The following is a 27,857-nucleotide window of genomic DNA, read 5'->3' on the forward strand; positions in this document are numbered from 1 at the left end:
TTCTGGGGTGCAGAGAAGCTTCGCATTCTCTCTCTCACCCTAAAATGCCCTGCTGAGCCCCGCTTGCTAACTTATGGGGATGTGTGTATCACCGCTGAGCCCCACCTGGCGTCCACCCAGAGCACCTCACTTTTGAGTTCCCTCCCCACCCACCCTCTTCTCCCTGTCCCCCTTCCCTGAACCCCCACTTTTGTTCTTTGCGTTTTTGCCTCTTCCTGCCTGGGGGAGGGGTTGTCTCCTGGTTGCTTTGAGTTGTTTTTCCATGTGAATCGGGGTTTGAAGCGACCACCCCCTTCCTACCCTGCCACCCCGACCCCACCCCGCCGCCCACCTTCCCAACCCCTTGCCACGCGGTCCCTCCACTGGGAGCCCCGGCCGCTCGGTGACGAGAAGAGCTGGGGACCAGAGCCAGCTGGAGCGTGCTGAGGATCAAGGCTGGTGTGGTCCCTTATAACCTGCCTGGACCCTCCACTCAGGTCGGTAATCGGGGGCCAGGGTCCCTCGGGGCCTCTCCGTCCCGGGGGTCCTGCGCTCACCTTACTTTCTTACCCGCACCTCAAGCTTGCAGCAAGGGGTGGAGAGGACACGGGTGGGTATCCGCACCACGTCGGGCAGAACACAGCATTGGCCGTCCACTAGGCCGAGTGGGCCTCGCGGCAAACCAGTCCCTCCTGTGGGATCCTGCGGGCGTGGGTGACAGCTCCTGCCGTCTTAGTGCCCTGCACCGGGCTGGGCCCGCGTTGACAGCCTGCACAGCTGGCCTTCCGTGTTGCTTGGTTCCATGCCTAGGAGTCTGGGCATTTTCCGGGCTCCGGTGCCCTTGGTGTTTAGTGTCAGATCAGGTGTGTGCAGGCTCTAGTATGACATGGGGCCTCGATGGGGGGGGTCCCTGCTGAACCCCAGCACCCAGAATGGGGAGCTGCGTCTCTCTGTAGCTCCTGTGGGGGCCTCTGGCGGCTTCTGGGCATGAAAGGAAGCTGTGGGGGTGCCACCCCGTGGCCAGAACTCAGGGTGCACACAGCTGGTGGGCACGCTGTCCTGTGGTGTCCCCAGAAGACAGGGACCTAGAGGGAGTGGACTGTCCCCCCCCCCCCAGTGCTGGTGGGCAGAGGCCGTGCTGGCCAGGTTCATGCTCTGGCACTCCCTTCCTCACTGTCCTCTTGCGTCCAAGACCTCAGTTTCCCCATTTACCACTGCCCCACAGCTGGGGCTCACTGGAGCCGTGTGTCTGGGCTCTACAGGCCCAGGCAGCTGGCGGCCATGAAGCAGCCTCCACGCGGGACTGTGTTCACAGCCACATTAGGCCTGCATTTACAAGATGGGGAAACTGAGGTTCCTGTGGGGGAGGGCTAACACAGCTGGAGGTTCCAAGTCCACACCGGGTTAGTTGCACGAGTGGGGCCATGCAGACGCACTTGGGTGGCTGGTTTGCCATGAGGCCTCTTTCTCCACAGCACCCCGGCTCTGGCAGCCTGGGCTGAGGCCCTGACGTTGTGGGGAGGCCCGATCCTGTGTTCTGCCGGCGGGGAGGGGGGGCAACTCCCCGGGAAGTCACAGCCCCTGTGTTCAGACCCCGATTTTCAGCCCCCCACCATTCCATCCCCCCACCCCCTTGCTTTTGGGTGTTGTGTTTCATTTGGAGGGATGTTTATTTACGGGTTTTAGGATTTTTGTTTCTTTTTGCTTTTGCTTTATTTGGTTGTTACTTCTCTCCTGGTTTTGGTTTGGACGTTGGTGCTGTTTTCTGTGCTGGAGTAATTAGCTCCCTCGCTCATTCCATCACCTCCGTCTCCATGACAACACAGCCTCCGCATCGCCTGCCCACCCCCATGGAGGCCAGCCTCGGGCTGTGTCCCAGACCAGGTTCACTGGCTGGCCCCTGCTCCCCCTCCGCCAGCCCTGCCCGACGCTCCTCCATCTCAGCACCCTCACCTCGTCTGTCTGCATGGCCCATCTGTCTCCCCCTCCATCCCTCCCCTGGAGCGGCGCCTGCCGCCCTCCATCCTGTCTCCACTGTGACTCTGGACTTTTCAGGGGGCTCCTTTTCTGAAGGGCTCTAGCTCCTACCCTCGCTGCACCCCAGATTCAGGGAACAGGGGTCAGGGATTCCAATGAGGGACCAAGGCTGGAAGGGAGCCTTTAGGGCTGCCTCCCCTTGTGAGTGGAGCGGTGAGAGACTTTCTTACAGCAGTGCCCCGGGTCTGGGGCGGTCACTGCAGGCGTGATGAGGTGACCACACGCCCAGCATCAAGGTGCTGGGGACACAGCCTCTCCCAAAGCCCTGACCCAGCCCCATGCTTGCTCAGGTCCTAGAGGTCACTTGGGGCCAAGGCCTTTCTGCCCGAAGTCCAGCTTCACCCCGGCCCAGGTTTAGCATCTGCTCCCCCATCTTCCGAAAACGGAGCCCCCGAAATCTGTCCTGCCGCCTTCCTAGCCTGTGAGGCCCCCGCCGAAGGCGGCATCCGCCCCTCACTGCTAAGAAACGCCCAGAGTGGCTTCCATGTCCCCCCATTTCCTTGACTATCTACGACTGATTTTGTGCCAATGGCGTTGTGGGGATGTGGGAGCGTGCGCCCACATTCCCTCCCACCCTGTGCTAGGACCAACGCGCAGCCGGGCCCCTCCCTCCTGCCCGCCAATGCCCGTCCCTCTGTCCCCCTCCTCCCCCACTGTCCTCTGGTTCCCCTGCATCACCCTTCTCTGTCCCGCCTCCCCTCCCTCCTTCTCCCCCTCCCCTCCCTTCCCCTCCCCCCCCTCTCTCTTTCTCTCTCTCTCTCTCTCTCTCTCTCTCTCTCTCTCTCTCGCCCTAGTGTGCATGACGTCTGTCACTTTTGAGACCTGCATTTATGGATGGAAACTTGTCAGGTCTGACAGAAGCTTTAGAAGGGTTTCTATACCCCACACCACAAAAATTTCATCAGAGTTTCTCATCTTTTCCTTGGGGGGAGGGGGGGCACCCCAAGTTCCCAGAGCAGCCCCGTGGAGGTGGGGGGGGGCAGCCAAGCTCCAGGCCCTCCCTCTCTGCCTCCAAGACCCAGGGAGGTGACAAGCTGCCCCTCCCCCGGGGTCCTGCTTCCCAGCAGCTGCAGCCAGACCCTTGCAGCACCCCATGCCGTGGCTGCAGCCCCAACTCAGAGCAAAGATGAGAAACAGCTGATAAATTTTTGTGCTCCCGAGCGGCGACCCCAGCGGTCCCCGAAGCCCCGCTCTGACGTGCCGCTTCGTGTCTCTTGACTCGAGATGGAGAACTATTGTTTGTGAACTACCTTCCTTTGAAGTTTGGTTTCTTTGTGTTAGAATTTGGTTTTTTACTTTGGTTCTTTTGTTTTCATTTCGTTTTTTGGGGGGAAACTGACTGGGGGAAGAAGGGCCCTGTGTATATTTAAATGGTGTTCTGCTGTTTGTTTTTTTTTCCCTTTCCTCCTCCACCTCCGGTGCCCCTCCCTGCGGCCACCCCCCCCCAGTCCGCCGCGTAGCCCCCCGCTTCTCCATCCTGCCTGTGAGCCACGAGATCATGCCCGGTGGCAACGTGAACATTACCTGCGTGGCCGTGGGCTCACCTATGCCGTACGTGAAGTGGATGCAGGGGGCCGAGGACCTGACGCCCGAGGATGACATGCCGGTGGGCCGAAACGTCCTGGAGCTCACCGACGTCAAGGACTCGGCCAACTACACGTGCGTGGCCATGTCCAGCCTGGGCGTGATTGAGGCCGTGGCACAGGTCACCGTGAAATGTAAGCCGGGCACACGGGAGGGGGCCGCAGACCCCGGGCTCGCACTCCCCATCTGTTCTTTGAACAAAGCACGTACTGGTTGCAGAGCAGCCACGGGCGCTGGGCTTCACTGGGCAATGTCATTGTGCAAAGATGTGCCCTGTCTGCCTGTGTGTGACAGAGCTGGGGGTATAGGGCACTCCAGGCACGGGAGAGGCAGGGTGGGCACACCGGCAGACCCAGCAGGATCAAAAGCCCCAAACCAGCCTGGGCTACTACTGTGACTGCCTGAAAAAAAGAAAAAGGGGCTGAGAGGAGTGAGGGTGACCTGCCCAGCCAGTCACAGGAAACTTTGTACAGATGAAGTCTTAGGGCACCCTGCCTGATCATGTCACTGCTTCTAGGTGAAGCGTACCCCGGGGCTGGCAGCGGGCGAGGCTCCCTGGGGCTCACAGCGAGGTGCAGATCAGTGACCGCTGCACCCTGTCTGCCTCCAGGCTTTGAGCAGCAGGACGGGCAGTGGTTAGAGCCGGGAATGGCGCCCCGCTCTCCCAGTGTGGAGGGCACATGCGAAGAGAGTAGACTGTGGTGCTGCTGGCATGGGCAGCCAGGAATGCTGCCCAGTACACAAGGGCACACCACGTGCAGGGACAAGTGGGCGCAGACAGAGCCCAGGTGACCAGAGAGGCTGGGGCTGCAGACATCTCAGAGACTAAAATACGTGTGTGGGTGTGTGTGCTCACACGTCCACACACACTACACTGGACCTGAGGCACTCTCTGCACTTTTGTGCTCAAGGCTAGTGCTCTACTATTTGAGCCACAGCATTACTTTGGGTTTTCTGGTAATTAAGTGGAGGTAAGAGTCTCATGGACTTTCCTAAGCTGGCTTTGAACTGTGATCCTCCAGATCTCAGCCTCCTGAGTAGCCAGGATGACAGGCGCAAGCCACCGGTGCCCAGCTTTTTTTTTTTTTTTTTAATAAAGATCTGAAACAGGCACCTGAACTTGGTACCTTGGCACTTGTGCTCATTGGCTGGCACTCTACCACCTGAGCCATGCCTCCACTTTTCTGGTAAATGCTGTTCTTAGGATGCACATGTTTTCAGGCTGGGCACAGTGGCTGGCACCTGTAACCTCAGCTACCTGGGCTGTAGCATGAACATTCACAGGAGTCTCCCTCCATGGGTGGCTGGAGCTGGGGGACCCCGGCCCCACCCATGCCGGGAACAAGCTCATGGGAGGTTCAAGGCCAGGCTGACCTAGGCATAAAGTGTGACCCTAATATCTCAAAAACTAAGAAGTGAGATGGGAACTCAGTCCCGGGCTCTGTCACACACAGATCACTTGGTCTCAGCTTCACAGGGTGTGGGGTCGATGCGTGTGGCTTCTCCGTAGCAGGACAGCATGTCAGCGTGGCTCTCTTCCAGTAAACCCTGTGCTACAGAGCCGGGGTGGGGCCTGTGGTTCTGCCAGGGAAATGAAGGCTCAGAGGGTGGCCATGTGGGATGTGGTGGGAAGCCACACAGCCCGGCCCCCTGTCTCCCCACCCCTTGCCCGCAGCACTCCCCAAAGCCCCCGGGACCCCTGTGGTGACGGAGAACACGGCGACCAGCATCACGGTCACCTGGGACTCAGGCAACCCCGACCCCGTCTCCTACTACGTGATCGAGTACAAGTCCAAGAGCCAGGACGGGCCGTACCAGATTAAGGAGGACATCACCACCACACGCTACAGCATCGGGGGCCTGAGCCCCAACTCCGAGTATGAGATCTGGGTGTCGGCCGTCAACTCCATCGGCCAGGGCCCCCCCAGCGAGTCGGTGGTGACGCGCACGGGCGAGCAGGCCCCGGCCAGCGCCCCGCGGAACGTGCAGGCCCGCATGCTGAGCGCCTCCACCATGATCGTGCAGTGGGAGGAGCCCGTGGAGCCCAACGGGCTCATCCGCGGCTACCGCGTCTACTACACCATGGAGCCCGAGCACCCCGTGGGCAACTGGCAGAAGCACAACGTGGACGACAGCCTGCTCACCACCGTGGGCTCCCTGCTGGAGGACGAGACCTACACCGTGCGTGTGCTCGCCTTCACCTCGGTGGGCGACGGCCCGCTGTCCGACCCCATCCAGGTCAAGACGCAGCAAGGAGGTGGGTGAGCAGGAGGCCGGGGTCTTATTTAGGAGCCAGTCCAGACGGGAGCGTCCATGACACTCCAGGGCCCCATCAACTCCCCAGGGGCCAGAAACGGAGTGTGGGCCAGCGGGTCGGCCGGTCCCGCACTAGCCTTGAGTGAAAGCTCAGGGCAGAAAAACAGCCGTAAAACCCCAGTATCCAAATAATAACAACAACGACAATCCTGGTAGGGTTGAGAAGCTGAAGCTTCTCCCAGAAAGCCCCGTGGGGCTCCCAAGGACCATCTGACTTAAAAACCGCACCGGCTATCATCCCGCGTGTGGGCCAGGCCCGCGGCCGTGCCGCGCCCTCCCGGCTGGAGCTCGCGACCTGTCGAGCCAGGCAAGCACGCGGGGCCCCAGCTTGGACTTGGTCCTTGGGGACCTTTACTATAAAGCCCAGGTGAGAGGCGAGATGGCCAAGGGCGGGGCGCATGGGGCGCTCGCTGCCCCGGACAGCTGGAGCCTCGGGGACGCGGAGGCGCGACGCGGCGGCATCCTCCCTGAGCGCAAGGAGAGGAGGGCCCTGGGGCGGCCGCGGCCCCCATTTGTGCTCGTCTGCTTCCCCCAGTGCCCGGCCAGCCCATGAACCTGCGGGCCGAGGCCAAGTCGGAGACCAGCATCGGGCTCTCGTGGAGCGCGCCCCGTCAGGAGAGCATCATCAAGTACGAGCTGCTGTTCCGCGAGGGCGACCGCGGCCGAGAGGTACCCTGCCGCTACCCACGGTCCGCGCGGCCCGCCCGCCGCCCGCCACCCGCCACCCGCCGCGGCTCCTCCCACCACGGCCAGGCCCCGCCCCTCCCAGGCCCTGCCGTGCCTGTCCAGGCCCCACCGTGCCTGTCCAGGCCCCGCCCCTCGCTCCTCCCACCACGGCCAGGCCCCGCCCCTCCCAGGCCCCGCCCTCCATCTCCTGTGGCCTCCCCAGCCCCGCTCCCCTCCACCCCCGTCTCGCCTGTCCCCAGGTGGGGAGGACCTTCGACCCCACGACGGCCTTCGTGGTGGACGACCTGAAGCCCAACACGGAGTACGCGTTCCGCCTGGCGGCGCGCTCGCCGCAAGGCCTGGGCGCCTTCACCGCCGCGGTGCGGCAGCGCACGCTGCAGTCCAGTACGTGTCTCCTCTTGCTCGGGCGCCGCTCCCGGCTCCGCCTGCGGCCGGGGCTGAGCTAGGGGTGCGGGCGCGGGGGCCCCGCGGCCCCGGGCAGGGAGGCGTGGGCTCCTCTTCTCCCAGATCGGGCGCCCAGGCCGCGCAGAGCACGCCCCACCCTTGGCCCTTCGGGCCAGGTCCCCAGCTGCGGAGGACGGGAGCGGGGGGGTGGGGGGGTGGCGGGGGTCTCCGGGTCCCTAGAGTCTGCTGTGCCCGCCCGGCCACCCTGTCACATGCGATCGCGTGTCCCCCGCCGCCCCTGCTCCCGCTGGTCCTCTCCGAGCTCAGCCTCTCCCACGCTCCCCCAGTCAGTCACGGTCGCGCGCGCCACAGGCCCTGCTCCGGACGCGGCCCGAGCCCCGGGGCTGTGCACACGGGGGTCTCGGTCAGTCGCGGGGGGCGTGGACACGGGCCGGGGCGTGCCAGAGGCCTGGCCCCCGCCACCCGGCCCTGGGGTCTTCCCCACACCCTGCCCGAGCGCCGGGCAGCTCAGAGGCGCCTGGGTGTCCGTGAGGTGGAGGTCAGTGAGGGAGGCCTGTGGCTCGAGGCCGGCAGAGGTGGTGCAGGTAAGTACCAGCTGGTCTCAAGCAAGTTCACAAACACGACCCACCCTGCGTGCCGCCCGTCCCCGCCGCCCGGCCACGCGGACGGTGGCACCAGCAGCGTCCCTGCTCGCGCCCTCCAGGGCCTTCACGCAGGTTGGGCCGGATTGTGAAGGTCGAGGCCTTCAGGCCGTCTAGAAGGGGGCTTCCGCCCAGCCACAGGAGCCTCGGGGCGGCCCAGGACAGGGAGTGGGGGAGCAGGACCCACTTCTTGCCCCTAGCCAGGTGGGGCCCAAGGAATCAGCTGCGAGGCTCAGGGCCAGGCACGTCCCAGGACTGCGGGCTCCCTAGCAGACCACAAGGGTAGGTGGAGGTCAGAGCGCGGCCTGCCCGCCCCGCGTCCCGCTAGTCTCCTAGTGCACCCCGGCGTCCCCCGTAAGAAAGTTGTAATTTAGCACTCGAAGAGTGGAAGGTAGGTAACAGACTGGGAGATTTCTGGAAGGCGCCTTTCTTTCTTTTATTATGATTTTCCCCATCATCACCACCATCACCCTCGTTTCTTGTTTGATTATGGTTTTGGTTTTTTTTCCTTCCCACCTCTCAGCAAGTCCATCCCTCTGGCACATTCCCCAGTTGGTTTTCCACTCCTGCTTGGTTCTCCCAACTTCCCCACCCCCAGCACTTTTGGTTGGGTTGGCTGGTCAAGAAATGGGGGTGTCCCACACCCCATGTCTAGTTTCCAAGAAGGGTCTCCAGGCGCTCAGTGTCTGGGTGATGCCCCCAGGGCATAGAGCAACGGCTAAACACTAGTTAGACAAGCAATGCATGTGCTGAGCTGCCAGTGTCTTGCCCACAAACCAGAGGGGCTCCACACAGCAAGCAGAGCCTTGTTAGTGCAGGGGAAGTGGGGGGAGGTAGCTGAGCATCCCCATCGCCAGCGCTGAGAGCTGCACAGCTGGGCTTTGTGTCACCTGATGTGGGGACAGGGGACCGGCAGTTCCTACATGTGCCAGCTGGTAGTTACATGAGAAAATGCCTGCACAGCCCAGCAGAGGCCGAGCCCCTGAGGCAGGCCACAGAGCCTGTGTTGAGTGGGTAAAGGGTACAGGTGTGAGCTGCCCGTGGACTGGAAGCCCTCAGGCCACAGCTGCTCAGTACGTAAAACAATCACAGACACAGTGGCTGTGTGACCTGGGGATGCAGTTCTTCAGAGTCTGGCGCACATAATGTTGACTGCAATCTAAGCATGGGTTGGATGCATAATGTTGGCACTCAGTAAATGGGAATCTCCAGAGGTGCCCGTAAAACTTAAATCTGTGGCCAGGCACATAGTAGGTGCACAGGTGTGGGGCTGCGGTGGGGGCTGTGGAGCCCCCTGCACATGTCCTGCTGTTTGGTAACAGCTCAAGCAGTGGCATTTGCTGTAAGGAGGTTGTCCTCGGGCTGGGTGTGTAGCTGGCACTCAGATGGGTGCTGTGATCTAGGCAGGCAGGCCCTGCATGGAGGCGCAGGGCTCTGCTTCCATCAAGCGGCCGCTGTCCACAGCGCCTGTGTGCAGTGGCTCAGAATTCCATTTAAAGTCTGCTCTCCAGCAATGCCTGCCTAGTAGGTGCCTAGCAGGCAGGAACTAAGATTCTGGTAAAACCCCTGGCATGCAGTAGATGCTTATATAGGGATTAGGCCCATGGCCTAGTGCCCGGCACACAGTAGGTGCTTAGCATGGGCACTAAACTCAAAAAGTTTGTCATATGTGGCACTTAGTAGGTGGGGTTTGTGAAAGCACATAATACAGCATGGCACGTAGTGAGTGCTTAGTCTGTGGGGTTATGACTCAAAGCACCTGACTAGAACACAAGTTTCGTGTGAGGATTAGGACTGAGAAGTCTCCTACCACACTGTGTGTCTTACAGCAGGCTCTCAGTCGATGGGGACTGCCAAAGCCTCTGGCTCATAGTAGGTGCCGAGTGTGAAAGGCTTTGACTTTATTTAATAAAGCCCTTTGTGGTACCTTACATGCCATCGGTGCCACATCCCTGGCAATGGCTGGTTCTGTGTTCCTTGCCTGGTAATTGAGTCCTGCAGACTTCCACTGGGCTGCTGCACAGCCCCGCTCACCATAGGTGTTCAGGAGCCTGGCGCTTTCACTGCGCTCTTCTCAAGCATTAGGCACGCTAACTGGCACACAGTGGGCGCATGCTATTTTATCAATACTTGACGGGAGACCTGGTACCTAGTAGGTGCTAAGTGGCAGTTTGTAATCTTCCTGGCAGGATACATGGCACATAGTGTGTATCCAGTAAACGTTTACCATCCAGTAAATGTTTACCATTGATGACTCTGAGGCTTGGATTGCCATTTATCTTCACATAGTACTATCACATAGTAGGTCTCCAATAAAGGTGTTCAGGCCTTATTCTAAGAAGTCCCTGGTGCTCCAGTAGGATTTTAATAGGTGGAGCTTTAACGGGTAGTCCCCCTTATCCGAATGCCTGATCCACAGTAGGTATTCAATAAGCACACTTGCCCTTGGCAAGTGCCTGGCACATAGTAGGTGCCACAGAACCAGGCTTGCCTAGAGCCCTGTGCTTCAGGTGGTAGCTGCCACGACTTGAAATGCACAGGGTACCGGAAGCAGGTGCAGTGAATGGACATGCGTGTGGACAGTGCAGGGGTGGTGGCCCATGCCTCCTGGCTAGACGGCCACCCTGAGGAAGGAGGGAGGGAGGGAAGGAAGGAAGGAAGGAAGGAAGGGACGGACGCGAGCATTCTTGGCCAGCCGCCCCGCCGCCCCCTGCCCCTGCACCCGCCCGTCCGCCCATCTCACCTTCGGTTGACACCCGCTTCTTCTGGGTTCGACTTCTCTTTGGTTTGCTTCTGTTTTGTTTGTTATCATCTTCTTTTTTATTTTCTCTTTCCCATCTTTTGTTTCCCCGCCCTCCCCGCCCATCCCACCCCCTCCCCCACGTTCTCCCCCTCCAATAGAACCGTCTGCCCCCCCTCAAGACGTAAAATGTACCAGCATGCGCTCCACGGCCATTTTGGTAAGTTGGCGCCCGCCGCCGCCGGAAACGCACAACGGGGCCCTGGTGGGCTACAGCGTCCGCTACCGACCGCTGGGCTCCGAGGACCCGGAAGCCAAGGAGGTGAACGGCATCCCCCCGACCACCACTCAGATCCTGCTCGAAGCGCTGGAAAAGTGGACCGAGTACCGGATCACGGCCGTGGCGCACACCGAGGTCGGACCAGGGCCCGAGAGCTCGCCCGTGGTCGTCCGCACCGACGAGGACGGTAAGCACGCGCGCGCTGGCCGGTCACTCCGTCCGCCCGGCCTGACCCCGGGCCCGGGCGCACCGCGCGAGCCGTGCCGGCACCGAGGACGCGGGCCAAGTCCGGCAGCAGAACTCGGGAGTCCAGTGTAGGCGAGGTGTGGGGGCGGGCGGGCGGGCGGGCGCAGACAGACCGGTGCCCCGCGGACGTCACCGCCGCCACGCCGGGATCTCGGCACTCGGCGCTCCCGGCCTCAGCGTCTCCATCTCGGTAACGGCCCCGCCACCCCTCCCCGCCAGTGCCCAGCGCGCCGCCGCGGAAGGTGGAGGCGGAGGCGCTCAACGCCACGGCCATCCGCGTGCTGTGGCGCTCGCCCGCGCCCGGCCGCCAGCACGGCCAGATCCGCGGCTACCAGGTCCACTACGTGCGCATGGACGGCGCCGAGGCCCGCGGGCCGCCGCGCATCAAGGACGTCATGCTGGCCGACGCGCAGGTGCGGGGCGGAGGGCGGGCCGGGCCCTGTCCTGTCCCCCAGACCCTCCCCTGTCCCCCAGACCCTCTGCCCCCGCACCCCTGCTGCCTCCGCCTTGCTCACGTCCCCTCCTCTCTCCCTGCGGCGCCTCCCGCTCAGTGGGAGATGGATGACACAGCTGAATACGTAAGTTGTGCTCTGGCGTCCTGCCGACCTGCCCTGCCGTGTTGTGACCTGCACGCCTCTCACCCGAGGGTCTCCTCCCTGTGCCAGGGCCCTCCTATCACCTGGAGCTGCAGGCACCAAGGCCTTGGGCGCCTGACCGCAACACCCCCCCTCCCCCAGCAGCTCCTGCCGCTCCCTTGAGACACAGGCACAGGCCAGCCGGCCTGGCTCCTCTGGCAGCTGTCACAGCAGCATGGTCTTCCCCAAAGCTGCCTGCTCTCTGCCTCTCAGTGGCCAAGCTGCCTTTCTGCCCTAAGATGGGAGCCTGGAAAATATCACAGCCCTGCCCAGGTGCCACTGAGGCAGGCGAGGCAGGGTCCCTGTCACCACCAGGACTCCCTGGAGGGTGGACCAGAGGCTTACGGGAGGAGACCCTGAGTGTGCAACCCTGTCCCTGTGCTCTGTGCATGTGTGCAGACTCTTGCACTGTGTGTGCAAGGTGGGCACTTCCTCCAGAATGCCCGTCATTTACTGTGCCAGGGTCTGAGTGTAGCAATGGCCAGGCTGGGCTGGGTCCCCTCCTGAGGGTGGCAGTGCGGGTGGGGGTGCAGCACAGGGATACCAGGGTGTGTAGACAGCGAGTGGCTCTGGTCTGCTGTGGGTTGGGCAGATGGTGGGCAGTGTGGTGGCTGTTGTCTGAGGGCCTAGCTGTGCAGGGGCAGAGGGGTGAGGCCCCCAAGCTGCTCCAGAGCAGCTCAGGAAGAAAGGGAGTGAGACTCCACCCCAACCGGCAGGCCTGCGGTGGTGGGGTGCATCTGCCATCCCAGCTATGGACGAGGCATGGGGTAGGAAGATCACAGTTCAAGGCCAGCCCTGGGCACAAGGTGTGGTTCAGGTTGCAGGGGGTCTGGCTCCAGCTGTAGTGTACCTGGCTAACAAGCTAAGGTCATTAGGTCAAACCCAAGTCCATGAAAGAAATCTAAGCTCTCCGGGGACACCACATTGCACTGCATTTTGGCTGTGCACGTCCCATAGGGAAGGGTTGATGTAGTGGAGTGCCAAGTGGCTCCATTGAATGTTTACTGCTTTCTTCATGACTTACTTGAACTTAAGTTTGTGCCAGTGGCTCATGCCTGTAATCCTGGCTACTTAGGAGACTGAGATCTAAAGATCATGGTTCAAAGCCATCCAGGGCAGGAAAGTCTGTGAGACTCTGCTCTCTAGTTTACTTAAAACCCAGAAATGGACGTATGTGTGGTTTAAGTGGTAGAGCACTAGCCTTGAGTGAAAAAGCTCAGACAGGGCCCAGGTCCTGAGTTCAAGCCTCAGGACCAACACAGAGCCACACACCTGTGGGGATGGAGGCAGGGTTCAGCTCCAGCAGAAGCCCTGGAGCTCGACAAGCTCCAGACGTGTTGAGGGAACAAGGAGGGGGCCCGCAGGTTGTGCAGGGCCCTGTGGGCTCTGGCCCAAGGCTGGGACCTGAGTGGGCAGTGCCTCCGGTGTGAGGGACGGGGCCGTGCAGCCGGGCTGCATGTGTCCGTGGGTGCTGTGTGCAGCCTCTGCATGAGTCTGTGTGCATGTCTCCGCCCACAGGCTGGCCTGTGCCCCTCTCACTTGTCTGGGGCCAGGAAGGGGGTGGGCAGGCCTGGTCCGTCACTGTGGAGCTGACCCTGCTGCTGCCCACAGGAAATGGTCATCAGCAACCTGCAGCCTGAGACGGCCTACTCCATCACAGTGGCCGCCTACACCATGAAAGGCGATGGCGCGCGCAGCAAGCCCAAAGTGGTGGTGACCAAGGGAGCAGGTAGGAGGCCGCGCCGTGGCACACGAAGCAGCCCACTCGGCCTCCCCCGGTTCACCCCTCACCAAACCGCACTCTGGCCCCCTTCAGGGCCTTGACCTGGACGCCTTCTCCTTTTTTTGGAGTGGGGAATCTGGCCTGGTTTGCCTAAGCAATACCCGAAAACCTGGGTCCCAGCGCCACGGCGCCCCTTACTCAGGGCAAGGCCCCTCTGGAGACCGTCCAAGGCTCTGATGCGCCCCGCAGCGCGGCGGAGATCGGGCTTGCCCAACCTCGGCACCCCCAGCGAGGGTCCGGGTGGCCAGGCTGTCGGGTGGGGTCCGGGGCCGGTGCCCAGCCCTGAGGCCCGGCCCCCTGTCCCCACAGTGCTGGGCCGCCCCACCCTGTCGGTGCAGCAGACCCCCGAGGGCAGCCTGCTGGCCCGCTGGGAGCCCCCCGCCGGCAGCGCCGACGACCCGGTGCTCGGCTACCGACTGCGGTTCGGGCGCGAGGACGAGACGGCGGCCACGCTGGAGCTGCCCGCCACGCAGGCGCAGTTTGCGGCGCCGGCGCACAAGGGCGCCACCTACGTGTTCCGGCTGGCGGCGCGCGGGCGCGGCGGGCTGGGCGAGGAGGCGGCGGCGGCGCTCAGCCTGCCCGAGGACGCGCCGCGCGGGCACCCGCGCATCCTGGAGGCGGCGGGCAACGCCTCGGCGGGCACCGTGCTGCTGCGCTGGCTGCCGCCCGCGCCCGCGGAGCGCAACGGCGCCATCGTCAAGTACACCGTGGCCGTGCGCGAGGCCGGCGCGCCGGGGCCCGCGCGAGAGACGGAGCTGCCCGCGGCCTCCGAGCCCGGCGCCGAGGCGGCGCTCACGCTGCGCGGCCTGCAGCCGGACACGGCCTACGACCTGCAAGTGCGCGCGCACACGCGCCGCGGGCCCGGGCCCTACAGCCCCGCCGTGCGCTACCGCACCTTCCTGCGGGACCAAGGTAGGCAGGCGCCCCCGCCCCGGCCCCAGGTAAGTGCCTGGACGGACACGGACGCACGCGGGCTCCGGCCGCCGCCGCCGGCACAGGTGGGACCGGCCGAGGCCCTGAGGCCCCGCGCTACCCTCGTCACCCCCTCCCCAGCGCCATCGACGCGGCCCCCGCAGGGACCCGGGCAGGGCAGGCAGGCCGGCCGGGCACAGCGACCGCAGGGACCGCAGGGAGCGCCGGGCCCCCGAGCTGCCCTCACCCGCACCCCTCTCTCTCTCTCCCCGCCCGCCTGACTCGCCGCCCCTAGTCTCGCCCAAGAACTTTAAGGTGAAGATGATCATGAAGACGTCAGTGCTGCTGAGCTGGGAGTTCCCCGACAACTACAACTCCCCCACGCCCTACAAGGTGAGGCCAGACCCCTGCCCAGCGTGCCGGCCCAGTGGGGGCTCTGCCTGGGCCGGGGTGCAGCTGGCGACCGTGGCAGAGCCTGACCAGAGGCCCAGCCTATGGTTTAGTCAACTTAGTCTGAGATCCAAGCGCAGTCCATGTTAGGGCCCGGCTGAGGCACAGATGGGGTTTGCCTGGGGCTGCTCTGCAGGGTGAGGTCAAGGCACCGTCTCATAGCAGGGCAGTGGTGCTGAGTCCCGAGGGTTTCAGATTGAGCCCGAGACCAAGGCTCACTTTGGCTCAGACATGGTCACAGTCTGGCTCAGCAAAGGCCTCTGCCTTGGGCCTGCATTCAGTTGCGTAGAGGTGAAGCTAGGGTCCAGAACTGGGGCTGAGACCGGGTTTAGCCAAGACAGGTGCAGCACGGACCTCCCCCTGGAGGAGGTCCACCTGCAGTCTGAGCCCGGTGCCCATTCACAGATCCAGTACAATGGGCTCACGCTGGATGTGGATGGCCGCACAACAAAGAAGCTCATCACACACCTCAAGCCGCACACGTTCTACAACTTTGTGCTCACCAACCGCGGCAGCAGCCTGGGTGGCCTGCAGCAGACAGTCACCGCCTGGACCGCCTTCAACCTGCTGAGCAGCAAGCCCAGCGTGGCGCCCAAGCCCGACGCGGATGGCTTCATCGTGGTGTACCTGCCCGATGGCCAAAGCCCCGTGCCTGTGCAGTACGTGACCCGCCCAGGGCAAGGCTGGGGTTCTAGGCTGGTGGGAGGACTTTGCCCAAGGGCAGTGAAGGGCTGCGACATGCGGGCACTCGAGTGGGGGCTTCAGAACGTAGAATGACATGCAGCCAGCCGTGGGGTGAGGGCACAGCACGGTCCCGGGAATGGGCCACGGAGCCTGACTCTCCCCCGCCATAGGAGCTACTTCATTGTGATGGTGCCCCTGCGCAAGTCTCGTGGCGGCCAGTTCCTGACGCCACTGGGCAGCCCGGAGGACATGGATCTGGAGGAGGTGCGGCCTGGGCCCCGCAGAGGCTGGGGGAGGGGGATTGCCAAGCTCACCTCCAGGCCGTCGGTGGAGCAGAGCTTCCTGAGTGCACCAGCCCCGCTGACTTCCCAGCCTCTGTTCTGCAGCTGATCCAAGACATCTCCCGGCTGCAGAGGCGCAGCCTGCGGCACTCCCGCCAGCTGGACGTGCCCCGGCCCTACATCGCAGCCCGCTTCTCCATCCTGCCCGCCATCTTCCATCCTGGGAACCAGAAGCAGTATGGTGGCTTTGACAACCGGGGGCTAGAGCCCGGCCACCGCTATGTCCTCTTTGTGCTTGCTGTGCTGCAGAAGAGTGAGCCTGTAAGTCCCATATGGTGTCTGGTGTCTGCCTGTATTCCAGACGCTCTGTGGGGAGACCCCAGTGAAGCCAGATCCTGCCTGCTCCCTCTGGTCAGGCCTGGATGGGGGGGGGGGGGGGGGACTTGAGGTAGAAGGAGTCTTAGGCAAGGCTTCCTGCCCAGTCTTGGGGATAAGGTTTTAAGAGACAAGTAGGAGTTCACCAAGAAGAGGCTGCCCACAGCCACAGCGAAGCAAGGTGGTAGTGAGTGGTCCTGTGTGGTCTGTGATGGCACTGAGGACCCCTTGCTCCCACAGACGTTTGCAGCCAGCCCCTTCTCAGACCCCTTCCAGCTGGATAACCCTGACCCCCAGCCCATCGTGGACGGCGAGGAGGGCCTCATCTGGGTGGTGGGGCCCGTGCTGGCCGTGGTCTTCATCATCTGCATCGTCATTGCCATCCTGCTCTACAAGAAGTGAGTCCCTGCCGTGGGGGGGGGGGGCAGAGCTGGGCTCCTCCCCAGGGCAGGACAGGTTCTGTAGCGAGGTGACAGTGCAGGTGGGGGTCTGCGTGAAGTATGTCTACCAGACCAAGGTAGAGTGCCTGTGCGCAGCTGTGACATGCTCGGGGAAGGGAGGGGAGGGGAGGCATCGCTCAGAGGGTAAGGACAGGCTGGGAGCGAGGCTTAGCAGTCGAGGGCTGGCTTAGCATGCATGAGGCCTTGGGTTCTATTCCTCAGTGCCACACACCCAGAAAAAGCCACAAATGGTGCTGTGGCTCAAGTGGCAGAGCTCTAGCCTTGAGAAAACCCAAGGACAGTGCTCAGGCCCTGAGTTCAAGCCCCAGGACTGACCAAAAAAATAAACTGGGGCCAGCACCGCTGACCTCTGTTCTTCCTCCTCCTCTTCCTGTGTCCATCCGGTTTGGGGAGCAGCAAACCTGACAGGTAAGAGCTGCCTTGCAGGCTGGGGCAGACAAGAGGGGACCTGGAGGGGGGTGAGCACAAGCTCCTGGGATCAAGGGCCGAACCTGAGATTCACCACCAGGGCCCTGGGACCAGGGGTGGGTGAACTCTCACCACTGCACTCACTTTCCTGGGGACTGGCTTGCACGCCTGCGTGTGTGCCTGCATGTGTGTGTGTACCCTGAGGATCACCCACCCAGCCCTTCTCTTCCTCCCCTGAAGTAAGCGCAAGGACTCAGAGCCCCGCACCAAATGCCTGCTGAACAACGCCGACCCCACGCCCCACCACCCCAAGGACCCCGTGGAGATGCGGCGCATTAACTTCCAGACGCCAGGTATGCACCACCGCACCCCTGCTGGCTGTCTTCCCTGGGAGCCCAGGAAATGCCACCGCTGCCTTGGGCAGAGAGCCCGGGGTACCATCTGTACCATCCCTGTTGTCCCCGGCCTTGGCCACCAGGAGCAGATTGCCCGCCCCCTCTCAGCTCTGCACCCGATGGGTGGGGCAGGGGCGGCACACACGCCCTCCCTCCCTCAGGCTCAGCCAGCTGCTTAGTGTTGCATTGCGTTCCCCTTCTTCCACCCTAAGTGGGCTCCTGTCACTACACACACACACACACACGCACGTGACTGGTGGCCATGTCCTCCCAAAGAGCTGGTCACCAGGTGTCACCTCACATGCTTGCCTCTTCCTGCTGGCTCTGGATAAGGGCTGTTTCCAGGTCCCCTGTGTCACGTGGTATCTGCTGTCCCCGTGGATTTGTGGCCTTCAGACCCCCTCCCCATTTTCCTTGTCCATATCATGGCACCGGGGACACAGCCAGGCTGCTCGACCTCCATCCTGCTGGCGTCAGAGCTGAAGAGCCACTGTCCAGTGGCCATGTGAGGTGCCCGGCCTCGTGCTGCAGCCCCACCCCTTGGCTCTCGTTTGTTTATTGTTTACTGTCTCTGCAGATGCAGGCCTCAGCCGCCCCCTCGGGGAGCCGGGGTTCCACTTGGAAAGTTAGTTACTGACTGCTGTCTCTGCTTCCTCCCACCCCATTTGTCCCCCTCCCGGCCCTGTCCCCATCCTGCCCCCCATTTGTCTTGTCTGCAAGGCCACAGCCCACCCCGTGGGGCACCCGGGGCAGACATGAGGGAACCACTGGGCCCTACGTAGTGATGGGCAGAGGAAGCCTGGGTGCGGGAGTGTCCGCTTCAACAAGGCAGGCCCAAAGCCCCTAGATAGGGGGCCTGCGATGACTCAGTGACTGGCACGCAGTGCACAGAAGGGAGATCCCATCCGCTTCAGTCCCTCTGGTGTGCCCCAGGCCGGGGACAGCTGGAGACAGCTAGCATCCCTAAGCCATTCTGTTGCCCCCACCCCAGGCACCACCACTCTCTCTGCACTTCCTGTTCTCACCACAGAACCCTGGAGCTGGATGCCCCCTGGGCTTCCTCTAGCCCCTGTGTCCCCAGCCAGATGACGGAACCCTGGCAGGCCACCGTGGGGACACAGTCCCCCACCTTCACATCAGAAGTCTGGAGAAGCCACTCAGAGCCCTCTTCCCACTTGTACAGGCTGCTCTAGTGACAAACTGACCCTTGTCGCCCCCTGCTGTCCGGCCTAGGAGCGCCATGCCTCAGGTGCTGCTGGTGACCAGGGCTCTGCTTGTCCGCAGGCATGCTCAACCACCCGCCCATCCCCATCGCCGACATGGCCGAGCACACAGAGCGGCTCAAGGCCAATGACAGCCTCAAGCTCTCCCAGGAATACGAGGTGAGCCCCGCCCCGGCCCCTGGTGGTGGCCCCAACCCCGACCAGAGCCCTGACCTGCCCCCTGCCCTGCAGTCCATCGACCCCGGACAGCAGTTCACGTGGGAGCATTCCAACCTGGAGGTGAACAAGCCCAAGAACCGCTACGCCAACGTCATCGCCTACGACCACTCCCGGGTCATCCTGCAGCCCATCGAAGGTACCGCACCCCGAACCCCTGCCTGCGGGCAGCCAGAGCTGCAGGGAGGCCGGGCGGTGGCTGGGCAAGTCCCTGGGCCCTGGTGGGCTGTGCCAGTGGCGCAGAGCCCCAGGCTGAATGCATGCCCGGCTGCTGCCGCCGCCGCTGCAGGCCTCGTGGGCAGCGACTACATCAACGCCAACTACGTGGATGGCTACCGGCGGCAGAATGCCTACATCGCCACGCAGGGGCCCCTGCCCGAGACCTTTGGCGACTTCTGGCGAATGGTGTGGGAGCAGCGCTCAGCCACCATCGTGATGATGACGCGGCTGGAGGAGAAGTCTCGGGTGAGGCCCGAGCCCGCACGCCCACACCTGGCCAGCTCCAGCTCCAGCCCCTGCTCACCCGGCCCGTCCCTTACAGATCAAGTGCGACCAGTACTGGCCCAACCGGGGCACCGAGACCTACGGCTTCATCCAGGTCACGCTGCTGGACACCATTGAGCTGGCCACCTTCTGTGTGCGGACCTTCTCCCTGCACAAGGTGGGGGCCGTGCCAGGCAGGTGTCCCCTGTGCCCTTGCAGAGGGGGGCAGGCAGCCCCAAGACTTCTAGTGAACTAGAGGACCATGGACAGAGGACACACAGAGGGGGCTAGCAAGCACATGAGGGGAACCTGCAGAGGCTAGGCAGAGGCACAGCCTGTGCAAAGGTCCTAGGACAGGAGAAGCTAGTGTGTTGGGGAACTGTGAGGAGCTGGGTGGCTGGGGCAGAGGGAGGGGTGTGCAGGGCCTCAGGGGCTGCAAGGAGGACTTGGGTTTTGACCCTACAGGAGGGGAGAGCCATGGGGGGCTGCTGCCCCCTGATTGCTGGCAGGGGAGGCAGGGACTGGGGGCGGCTGTAGTGTCAGCAGTGGGGGCTGCAGCCCCAGGCACTGGGACAGGGACCCGGGTGGGCAGAGTGTGGTGACCCTGCAGCTCTGTCCCCAGAACGGCTCCAGTGAGAAACGCGAGGTCCGTCACTTCCAGTTCACCGCGTGGCCCGACCACGGGGTGCCCGAGTACCCCACGCCCTTCCTGGCCTTCCTGCGGAGGGTGAAGACCTGCAACCCACCCGACGCAGGTCCCATCGTGGTCCACTGCAGGTGCGCCCGCCCCGCCCAGCCCCCGCCCCGCCCCGCCCCCGCAGCCCCTGAGCAGCCCCTGGCTGTCCCCGCAGTGCCGGCGTGGGCCGGACGGGCTGCTTCATCGTCATCGACGCCATGCTGGAGCGGATCCGGCCCGAGAAGACGGTGGACGTGTACGGACACGTGACACTCATGCGCTCACAGCGCAACTACATGGTGCAGACGGAAGACCAGTACAGCTTCATCCACGAGGCTCTGCTGGAGGCCGTGGGCTGCGGCAACACCGAGGTCCCCGCGCGCAGCCTCTACACCTACATCCAGAAGCTGGCTCAGGTGGAGCCCGGAGAGCACGTCACCGGCATGGAGCTGGAGTTCAAGGTGACGGCCGGATGGAGACAGCTGCAGTGGGGTGCTGAGGAAGCCGAGGAGCCCCCTCCTGACAGCTGTCCCGTCCTCCCCGTCCCCACAGCGGCTGGCCAACTCCAAGGCCCACACCTCCCGCTTCATCAGTGCCAATCTGCCTTGTAACAAGTTCAAAAACCGCCTGGTGAATGTCATGCCCTACGAGAGTACTCGAGTCTGCCTGCAGCCCATCCGGGGCGTGGAGGGCTCCGACTACATTAATGCCAGCTTCATCGATGGCTACAGGTGCCTGCCCTGTGCCCCATCCGGAAGGGGCCACGTGGGAGGCAGAGCTAGAGCCCTCACCCCTGAGCGGCACCTCAGCCCTTGGGCTGCAGAGCCCAAGCTCGCCTCTGCCTCCTGTGTGCTGGGGTTTCGGAGTGGCTGCTGTAATTAGCACTGGGGACATTTTAGGGTCCCAAATGACCCCACCCTGGGGTGGGTGGAGCCAGGGGACCCTGAAGCAGCTTGCGACAGTAGTGGCTTTGGCACTGGGACTTTGGCCTCAGGGAGGTGGGTGGTTCAAAGGCCCTGGGGTGGAAGGGCCTGTCCTGTGGGTTCCTTGAGGAGCTGGACATTACCCCGAGGCTGACATGCCCGTGGGTTGTGGGCAATGGCGGGAGGGAGGAGGGTGCCCCCTCAGCGGCCCGTCCCATACCTCCCTGGCAGGCAGCAGAAGGCTTACATAGCGACACAGGGACCCCTGGCTGAGAGCACAGAGGACTTCTGGCGCATGCTATGGGAGAACAACTCCACCATTGTGGTCATGCTCACCAAGCTGCGGGAGATGGGCCGGGTGAGCAGGGATCCTGTGCGGGGGGGGGGGGGGGGGGGGGAGTGCGATGCAGCCTCACCCCACAGCCCTGACTCCGCTGACGGTGGTCCATGCTCCTACAGGAAAAGTGCCACCAGTACTGGCCGGCCGAGCGCTCTGCCCGCTACCAGTATTTCGTGGTGGACCCAATGGCTGAGTACAACATGCCTCAGTATATCCTGCGCGAGTTCAAGGTCACGGACGCCCGGGTGAGCCAGGGGCCAGCGAGGAGCCAGGGGCAGACCGCCTGGGGCTCCCTCTTCTCCATCTCCCTCTAAGCTTCCTGTTGGGTGGTGGCCCTGTGTTCAGAGCAGGGCTCCTCTTCAGTTACATCTGCCCCCCAGCAGACACTCCGAGCAAGCCTTACCCGCCTCCATGGGTCTCAGTGTAGTCTAGGCTCTAGCACAGAAGGAGGGGCTGGCTGCCCCCTAGGATGAGAGGTGTGTCTGTCCCCTGGCCAGCAGAAGCAAAGGCCCTGGGGCAGAAAGGACGTTTAGGGGTAGGTGGTTGCCCTGTGCTAGCCAGTTTCTGTATGCCAGGCTCCTCTCTGGAGGGAGCAGGCTGCAGAGTGGTCCGTGCCAAAGATGGAAGCTACGCAGGTGGCAAGAGGTATATGGGGGTGGAGACTCAGTGGAAGTGGGGACCCCTCAGAGCCAGAGGCCCAGACTTGGTGTGGGAGAGATAGGGACCGGCCACCCACTCACTGGGGATACACATTGGAATTTGCGGGCCCACAGCTGCTGCGGGCATGGGGGTGACCAGTGTAGTGTGGTGAGGACGAAGGGGGACTGTAGACCAGGGCCCCAAGACACAGCCAGGGCTGGTGGCAAGAAGTGGGAGAACCACATGGCGGGTCCAGCAGCCTTGGAAGGCAGGGGAGCTGAGGACAGGCCCCCAGGGAGGGATGGCTTTGCTGCAGGGGCACCCTGACGCACAGACACATTTTGGGAAGGCTCTGGGTTGGCAAGGCAGGTGGAAGGGCACCCTGCCGGGCGGTGAGTGGTACTTCACTGGCTTGTAAGACAAGAGGGGCAGGAACTGGGCCTCAGAAGGGGGCGGGGCATCACTAATGGCCAGGGCGGCCTGGAGTATCAAGGGATAGATACCTGGCAGTCAGGCTGTCTAGTGAGGGTGGAGCTGCAGTGATGAGAGGACCAGACCGGGCAGGGGAGGGGCGCTGGGGGAGGACGAGTGCTGAGGTCACATGGTGTGGTGGCTGGGGAAGTGGCCGACTCTCAGTGGAACTTGTCCCTCCACCACAGTGAAGTACTTAGGCCCTCCAGTAGGAAGCAGCATCTGCTCTAGAGGGGCAGGAGGGGGGGACACATGGCCACAGCGTGGGCACTGTTGTGCTGCAGGATGGCCAGTCGAGGACAGTGCGACAGTTCCAGTTCACCGACTGGCCCGAGCAGGGTGTGCCCAAGTCTGGTGAGGGCTTCATCGACTTCATCGGCCAGGTGCACAAGACCAAGGAGCAGTTCGGCCAGGACGGGCCCATCTCCGTGCACTGCAGGTGGGTGGGGCTGGCGGCGGGAGGGGCGGGTCCACTCCCAGCTGAGGGGTGGGGAGGTGGTGGGCGAGCCTCAGCCCCTGACCCGATGCCTCGCTGCCTCCCCCAGCGCCGGCGTGGGCAGGACGGGCGTGTTCATCACGCTGAGCATCGTGCTGGAGCGCATGCGCTACGAGGGCGTAGTGGACATCTTCCAGACGGTGAAGATGCTGCGGACGCAGAGACCGGCCATGGTGCAGACCGAGGTGCGAGGGGGTCAGGGGAGGGCGGGCCGCCTGGCTCCGCTGTGGCAGTGGAAGGATGAGAATGACACAAGCCCCTAGTGCCCGAGTGGGAGCCACAGCGCCTGCGACCAGCGGGGAAACTGAGGTGGGCTGGGGCGGGTGCGGGTGGCCGGTGGATGGACCGTGCCGCCTCCTCCCCTCCTCGCAGGACGAGTACCAGTTCTGCTACCAGGCGGCCCTGGAGTACCTCGGGAGCTTCGACCACTATGCAACCTAAAGCCATGGACCCGCCCTCCGCGAGCGGCCGCCCTGGGCCTCCAGGATGGGGCAGGATGGGGCCCGGCGTCGAGCCCGAGCCCGGACGCGGCCCTGACGCCGCCGCCTCCACCGCAGCCGCTGCCTGCCCGCCCGCCGGGCCGGCCGGCGCCCCGCCGACACTTAGAACATTCCTTCCTTCCTCGACCCGAGCCGCCCGCCGCCACCCGTCGTCACCTCGGTTTGTTTCCGTCTTTGATTTTTTTAAATAGCGTATTTTCTTTCACTTTTGTTCTTTTTAACGAAGAAACAACAAAAAGACTTGCCGGTCAACGACTTGAACGAAGGACAACCTTGCTTACTCATATTCCGTTCAAAGACAGTCTATTTTTTCACGATGGACCCCTGCCCGTGCCCTGCCCGGGCGGTGGCGGCCGTGGGGCACGCGGGGCCGTGCGTCCCGGCTCCTCCTGCGCTGCCCCTTTGAGGTTTGTTTTTTTTTTTAATTGAGTTTCAGAAGTACTGAGGTTTCCAAGTACCAGGCGGAGGCCGAGGCCGAGGCGGAGGCGGGCACGGCCGCGCTGCCCGCACCAGGAGCCCCGCCCGCCCGCCGCGCGCGTTTTTCTCTTTGTATGTATAGAGCCCTCGGAGCTGCTTCCGCGTCTGCCCACGCGGGAGCAGCGGGCTCCACGCCGTGTATGTAGATAAATCGACTTTGTATTAAAGGGAGACGGTCCGACCGGGCCCCTGGAGTCTTCTTTGCACCTCCGCCCCCAGCCGCTTCCTGAATAGGCTGGAATTTGAACGAGGTCCTAGCACCTTGAAATGGTGCCCTGGGACTCCACTGGGGGCAGAACTCAGATGCTTCTCACCTGACAGATGAGGAAACTGAGATTCAGAATGGGACATACACCAACCTGAGGTCACACAGCTGGAGGCCAGCAAGCAGGGCCTGTCCTCCCACAGCCCTGACACCAGGGTGGGCTTCAAGGAGGCCGGGCTGGAGCAGCAGCCCCTCTCTGTATCATAGATCACCAGTGCCAAGGGGGCGGCGGGGAGCGGCGGGGAGCAGTGTCAAAATGAAGTTACAAATGTTTAAAACCTAACCACTCAAAAATATGCATTACAGACCAAAATCTGGGGTGCAGCCCAAGTAACAGAGAAAAAATTGAAAGTCTTGAACACAGTTTAAAGTTGAGTGCACTCATAAAAACAAATGACCCAAGCTCCAGTTCAGACAAGTGCTGGGGAACAGAATCTCCTCACTGAGGAGGCCGGAGACCAGCCCAGCACACGATGCTCTGTGTGAGCAAAACCCATTTCTTGGAAAATGCCATTCATCTCACCTCATTAAATGACCACCACAGCCACCAGAAATAAGTGACCATGAAAGGCTCTAGGGGAAGACACGTAGGGAACACTAGCAGTGGTAAGGGAGCTGGCATGGGAGAACACCACAGTCCCCTGTGCAGTGCGCAGGAGAAGAAAACTGTGAGGAACTCATTTACCCGATTACCCAAGGCCTATACTATAAGAGAGCTGGATGCAGTGGCTCGTGCCTGTCACCCTAGCTACTTAGGCTAATATCTGAGGATGGCGGTTCAAAGCCAGCCTGGGCACTAAAGTCCGTGACATGGGAGATAACTCCAATTAACCACCAGAAAACCGGAAGTGGGGCTGTGACTCAAGGGGTAGGGCAGTAGCATTGGGCTGAAGAGCTCAGAGACAGCGCCCAGGTCCACAACCAACAACAACAAAAATAAAAATAAGAAAGTGGGGCTGGAAGAATGGCTTAGTTGTAGAGTGCTTGCCTAGCATGCATGAAGCCCTGGGTTCGATTACTTGGTACCACATACACAGAAACAGCCAAAGCTAAAAGTGGCACTGTGGTTCAAGTGGCAGAGTGCTAGCCTTGAGCACAAAGTATCCAAGGACATTTCTCAGGGTTCAAGCCCCAGCACTGGCAAAAACAACAACAACAAAAAGACCTCTCATGTCTCCTCTGGGCTTCCTGAGCCTGGTATCCATCTCAAGCCCGCTGAGCAGTTTCCCTTCTCTGTGGACTAACCAAACGCATCAGTCCCAGGACTCAGTATCCTCAGTGGCCCAGGTGCTACCACAGGTAGAAGGGGGATAAAGACACATTCATTAAGCACCTACTGTTAGCTCTGCTCCCAGACCCTCCCTGGTCAAGATCCCTAGCCCTGGGGACAGCAGGGATGGTTCGGGATGGAGGCTTTGCTTGGGCCCAGGCCTGCCACGGAGAGACAAGTGTGAGCCCACACTGGGCGCTTAGACAACAACCCGGCATGCACTGGTGCCGAACCACAAACGCAAACCGGCTCCACAAGTGCATGCCCACCCCCATGCACGCACAGGCCTCCGGCAACCGTAAGCCCCGCCCGCGAGAGCGCGCACGCGCGCGCCCGGGCCGCGCACGGAAACCTACGTCCCGCGTAAGCCCCGCCCCGCGTGCGCACGCCTCCCGCCCAGCCGGCCTCGTACACCTCACACACAGGCCACGTGCCCCGTCTCGTGACTAGAGGCCCTCGAAGCAATGAGGGCCGGGGATGGATGAGGGCCGAAGTGAGGCCTGCGGGGAGGCGGAAGGTGCGGGGGGGGCGGGGCCTGGCGGCTCCACGCCCAGGGGCGCTAGGAAGTGAGTCTGCGGGTCCCGGTGCGAAGCCAGCCCGGGCAGGAGAGTCCTCGAGACCCATCTCTAGCCGGAAGCGGCACTGTGGCTCTCGCGGTGGAGCGCCAGCCTCGAGTGGAAAAGCTCGGGGCCGGCGCCAGCCCGTGAGGCGAGGCTCCGCGCATGCGCACAGGCGCGCCCCCCGAGAGCGGGACCCGGCGGGTGGGGGTCCGTGACGTCAGTGACGAACCGCGGCGGGGGTCCCGTACCTGAGAAGGGTGCAGCCGAAGGGAGACCCCGAGGGCCCGCTGGCTGGGGTCCCCACAGCGGCCGCAGGAACGGCGGCGGCGCGCTCTCCTCAGGGCGGCCAGGAAGTGAGACGCGTGAGGGGCGGGGCCGGCAATGGCGCGCCGTGACGTCACTTCCCCCACTCAGTCCCGCCCCGTCGCGGGCTCCACTCTGGGAACGAGGCCTTCAGGAAGCCGGGGAAGGGAACGGAGCGCTGTGGCCGACTCGAGCCCCTCGCTCACCCTTCACGTCCTGCACCTCCGCTCTTGGCGCCGGGGCACCGTCGTTGGCATCCTGCGCCTCAGTGCCGGTAAGATCCTCTGTCCGGCTGCCCAGCCCTTCCACGCCTTCCCTGCCTTCAACTAGAGTGTGAGTGGTTGTCAGTCCTCCTGGCCTGGCCCCTAAGACAGCAAGAAGTTGCTTGAAGAGGACCCAGCTGCACGCTGCTGGCCTGAGATGAGGTGTCCACCGGGGAGGCGGCAGAGCGTCTGGTTTTGTTTGAGAGCGGGATCACGAAGCGATCCGGCTCCGCTCCCGCGCTGGGATTCCAGGGGGCCCTCCATCACCGCGGGCAGGAGTCGGCTTTGACCTTCGTTACTTCGAGGCCCTGTGTCTTCCACCAAGAAGTGGAATACTACGCAGCACTTTCAGAAAGCCAGAGGGTTAGAGTACTGCCGTTATCCGGTATCCGTTTCCTTCCTGACAACTAGCCTCCAAGTTGGAGCCCTCAGGCAGGAAAATTTACATGAACGTCATTGGGTTTCTATTTATCTTACAGTTATCTGCTTTGCCCAGTAGATAAGGCTCTAGAAAGCTGCCTGCTTGTGAATAAAAAAGAAACGCAGCCTGAGAGGCCTCAGGTGGATGTGAGGAGGAGCCACAGGGACCACAAAGCTTTGAGGCACATTGTGTTGAATAGAACCCCATTCAGTGAACAGCCAGCCTGAAATGAAAAGTTATTTTTTTTAAAAAAAACACTTTTTTAAAAAAATCTCTCAAAAGCCATTTTAGAAGAAAGCGAGAGAAAGCAGTGAATACTTTTCTGTTTTCATTTCAGTCAGTGCAGACAAAGGAGCTGGGGCAGGCAGATGAGGAGGCCCTTGAAAGGAGGGGGGGCGCTGCTGGCCCTGCCTGTATCTCTCTGCCTCTTCCACGCTTTTCAAACAGACTTGGGCTGACTGCCTCTCCTCAATAGCCTGGCTTGGGACTTGATGAAGGTTTAACCCTGTCTTCCCACTGGGATTCTGGTAGGAACCCAGGGAAATTGAGATTTGTCCTGGGGCTGTGTCCTTCCCCTGTCACTCAGTCTGAGACTGAACTAAGGCCTCACAAAAAGTCCCTACAGGGGGCCAGGAGTTTGGCCCTGTGGTTAAAGTGCTTGCCTAGCATGCACGAAGACCCGGGTTCGATTCCTCAGTACCACATACATAGAAAAAAGCCAGAAGTGGTGCTGAGGCTCAAGTGGTAGAGCTCTAGCCTTGAGAAAGTCCAAGGACAGTGCTCAGGCCCTGAGCTCAAGCCCAGGACTGGTTAAAAAAAAAAAAAAAAAAAAAAAAAAAGTCCCTACAGGCTCCACAAGTTTCCCGCGCCTCCCCGGATGGCCAGAATACAAAGTAAACGCCAATCGCAAACATGGTGGCACACATCTGTAGTCTCAGCCCTCAGGAGGCTGAGGCAAGGAGGACCTAGAGTTCCAGACCAGCCTGGGCTAAATAGACCGAATCTCAATAAATAAAAAATAGATGAAAACTT

At 62.2% G+C, this 27,857-nt stretch overlaps 1 protein-coding gene across 6 annotated transcripts in view; it reads left to right on the forward strand.

Annotated features, from left to right (window-relative positions):
• Nucleotides 1–23,294, forward strand: part of Ptprs (protein tyrosine phosphatase receptor type S) — a 57,969-nt gene extending 34,675 nt beyond the window's left edge. For 2 of the 6 annotated variants that reach the window (XM_090340501.1, XM_090340510.1), the window contains 23 exons: nucleotides 3,465–3,734; nucleotides 5,276–5,857; nucleotides 6,452–6,585; nucleotides 6,843–6,987; nucleotides 14,541–14,638; nucleotides 15,101–15,354; nucleotides 15,550–15,643; nucleotides 15,766–15,981; nucleotides 16,276–16,433; nucleotides 16,893–16,904; nucleotides 17,145–17,257; nucleotides 18,584–18,681; nucleotides 18,754–18,877; nucleotides 19,028–19,203; nucleotides 19,280–19,399; nucleotides 19,844–19,998; nucleotides 20,073–20,358; nucleotides 20,450–20,628; nucleotides 21,052–21,178; nucleotides 21,280–21,405; nucleotides 22,555–22,709; nucleotides 22,816–22,951; nucleotides 23,139–23,294. In XM_090340501.1, coding sequence (XP_090196627.1) covers nucleotides 3,465–3,734; nucleotides 5,276–5,857; nucleotides 6,452–6,585; nucleotides 6,843–6,987; nucleotides 14,541–14,638; nucleotides 15,101–15,354; nucleotides 15,550–15,643; nucleotides 15,766–15,981; nucleotides 16,276–16,433; nucleotides 16,893–16,904; nucleotides 17,145–17,257; nucleotides 18,584–18,681; nucleotides 18,754–18,877; nucleotides 19,028–19,203; nucleotides 19,280–19,399; nucleotides 19,844–19,998; nucleotides 20,073–20,358; nucleotides 20,450–20,628; nucleotides 21,052–21,178; nucleotides 21,280–21,405; nucleotides 22,555–22,709; nucleotides 22,816–22,951; nucleotides 23,139–23,207 — 3,827 coding nt within the window. In that variant the 3' untranslated portion in view covers nucleotides 23,208–23,294. Of the gene's footprint in view, nucleotides 1–3,464; nucleotides 3,735–5,275; nucleotides 5,858–6,451; nucleotides 6,586–6,842; nucleotides 6,988–10,550; nucleotides 10,857–11,134; nucleotides 11,329–11,466; nucleotides 11,494–13,161; nucleotides 13,280–13,642; nucleotides 14,246–14,540; nucleotides 14,639–15,100; nucleotides 15,355–15,549; nucleotides 15,644–15,765; nucleotides 15,982–16,275; nucleotides 16,434–16,892; nucleotides 16,905–17,144; nucleotides 17,258–17,876; nucleotides 17,925–18,583; nucleotides 18,682–18,753; nucleotides 18,878–19,027; nucleotides 19,204–19,279; nucleotides 19,400–19,843; nucleotides 19,999–20,072; nucleotides 20,359–20,449; nucleotides 20,629–21,051; nucleotides 21,179–21,279; nucleotides 21,406–22,554; nucleotides 22,710–22,815; nucleotides 22,952–23,138 lie in introns of all 6 variants that reach the window. The other 4 variants (XM_090340465.1, XM_090340484.1, XM_090340474.1 and 1 more) reach the window with 4 other exon arrangements.
• The last annotated feature ends 4,563 nt before the right edge of the window (nucleotides 23,295–27,857 follow it).

Source organism: Megascapheus bottae, chromosome 1 (assembly GCF_031878675.1).
Source record: "Megascapheus bottae isolate mThoBot1 chromosome 1, mThoBot2.hap1, whole genome shotgun sequence".
Lineage (NCBI taxonomy): Eukaryota > Metazoa > Chordata > Mammalia > Rodentia > Geomyidae > Megascapheus > Megascapheus bottae.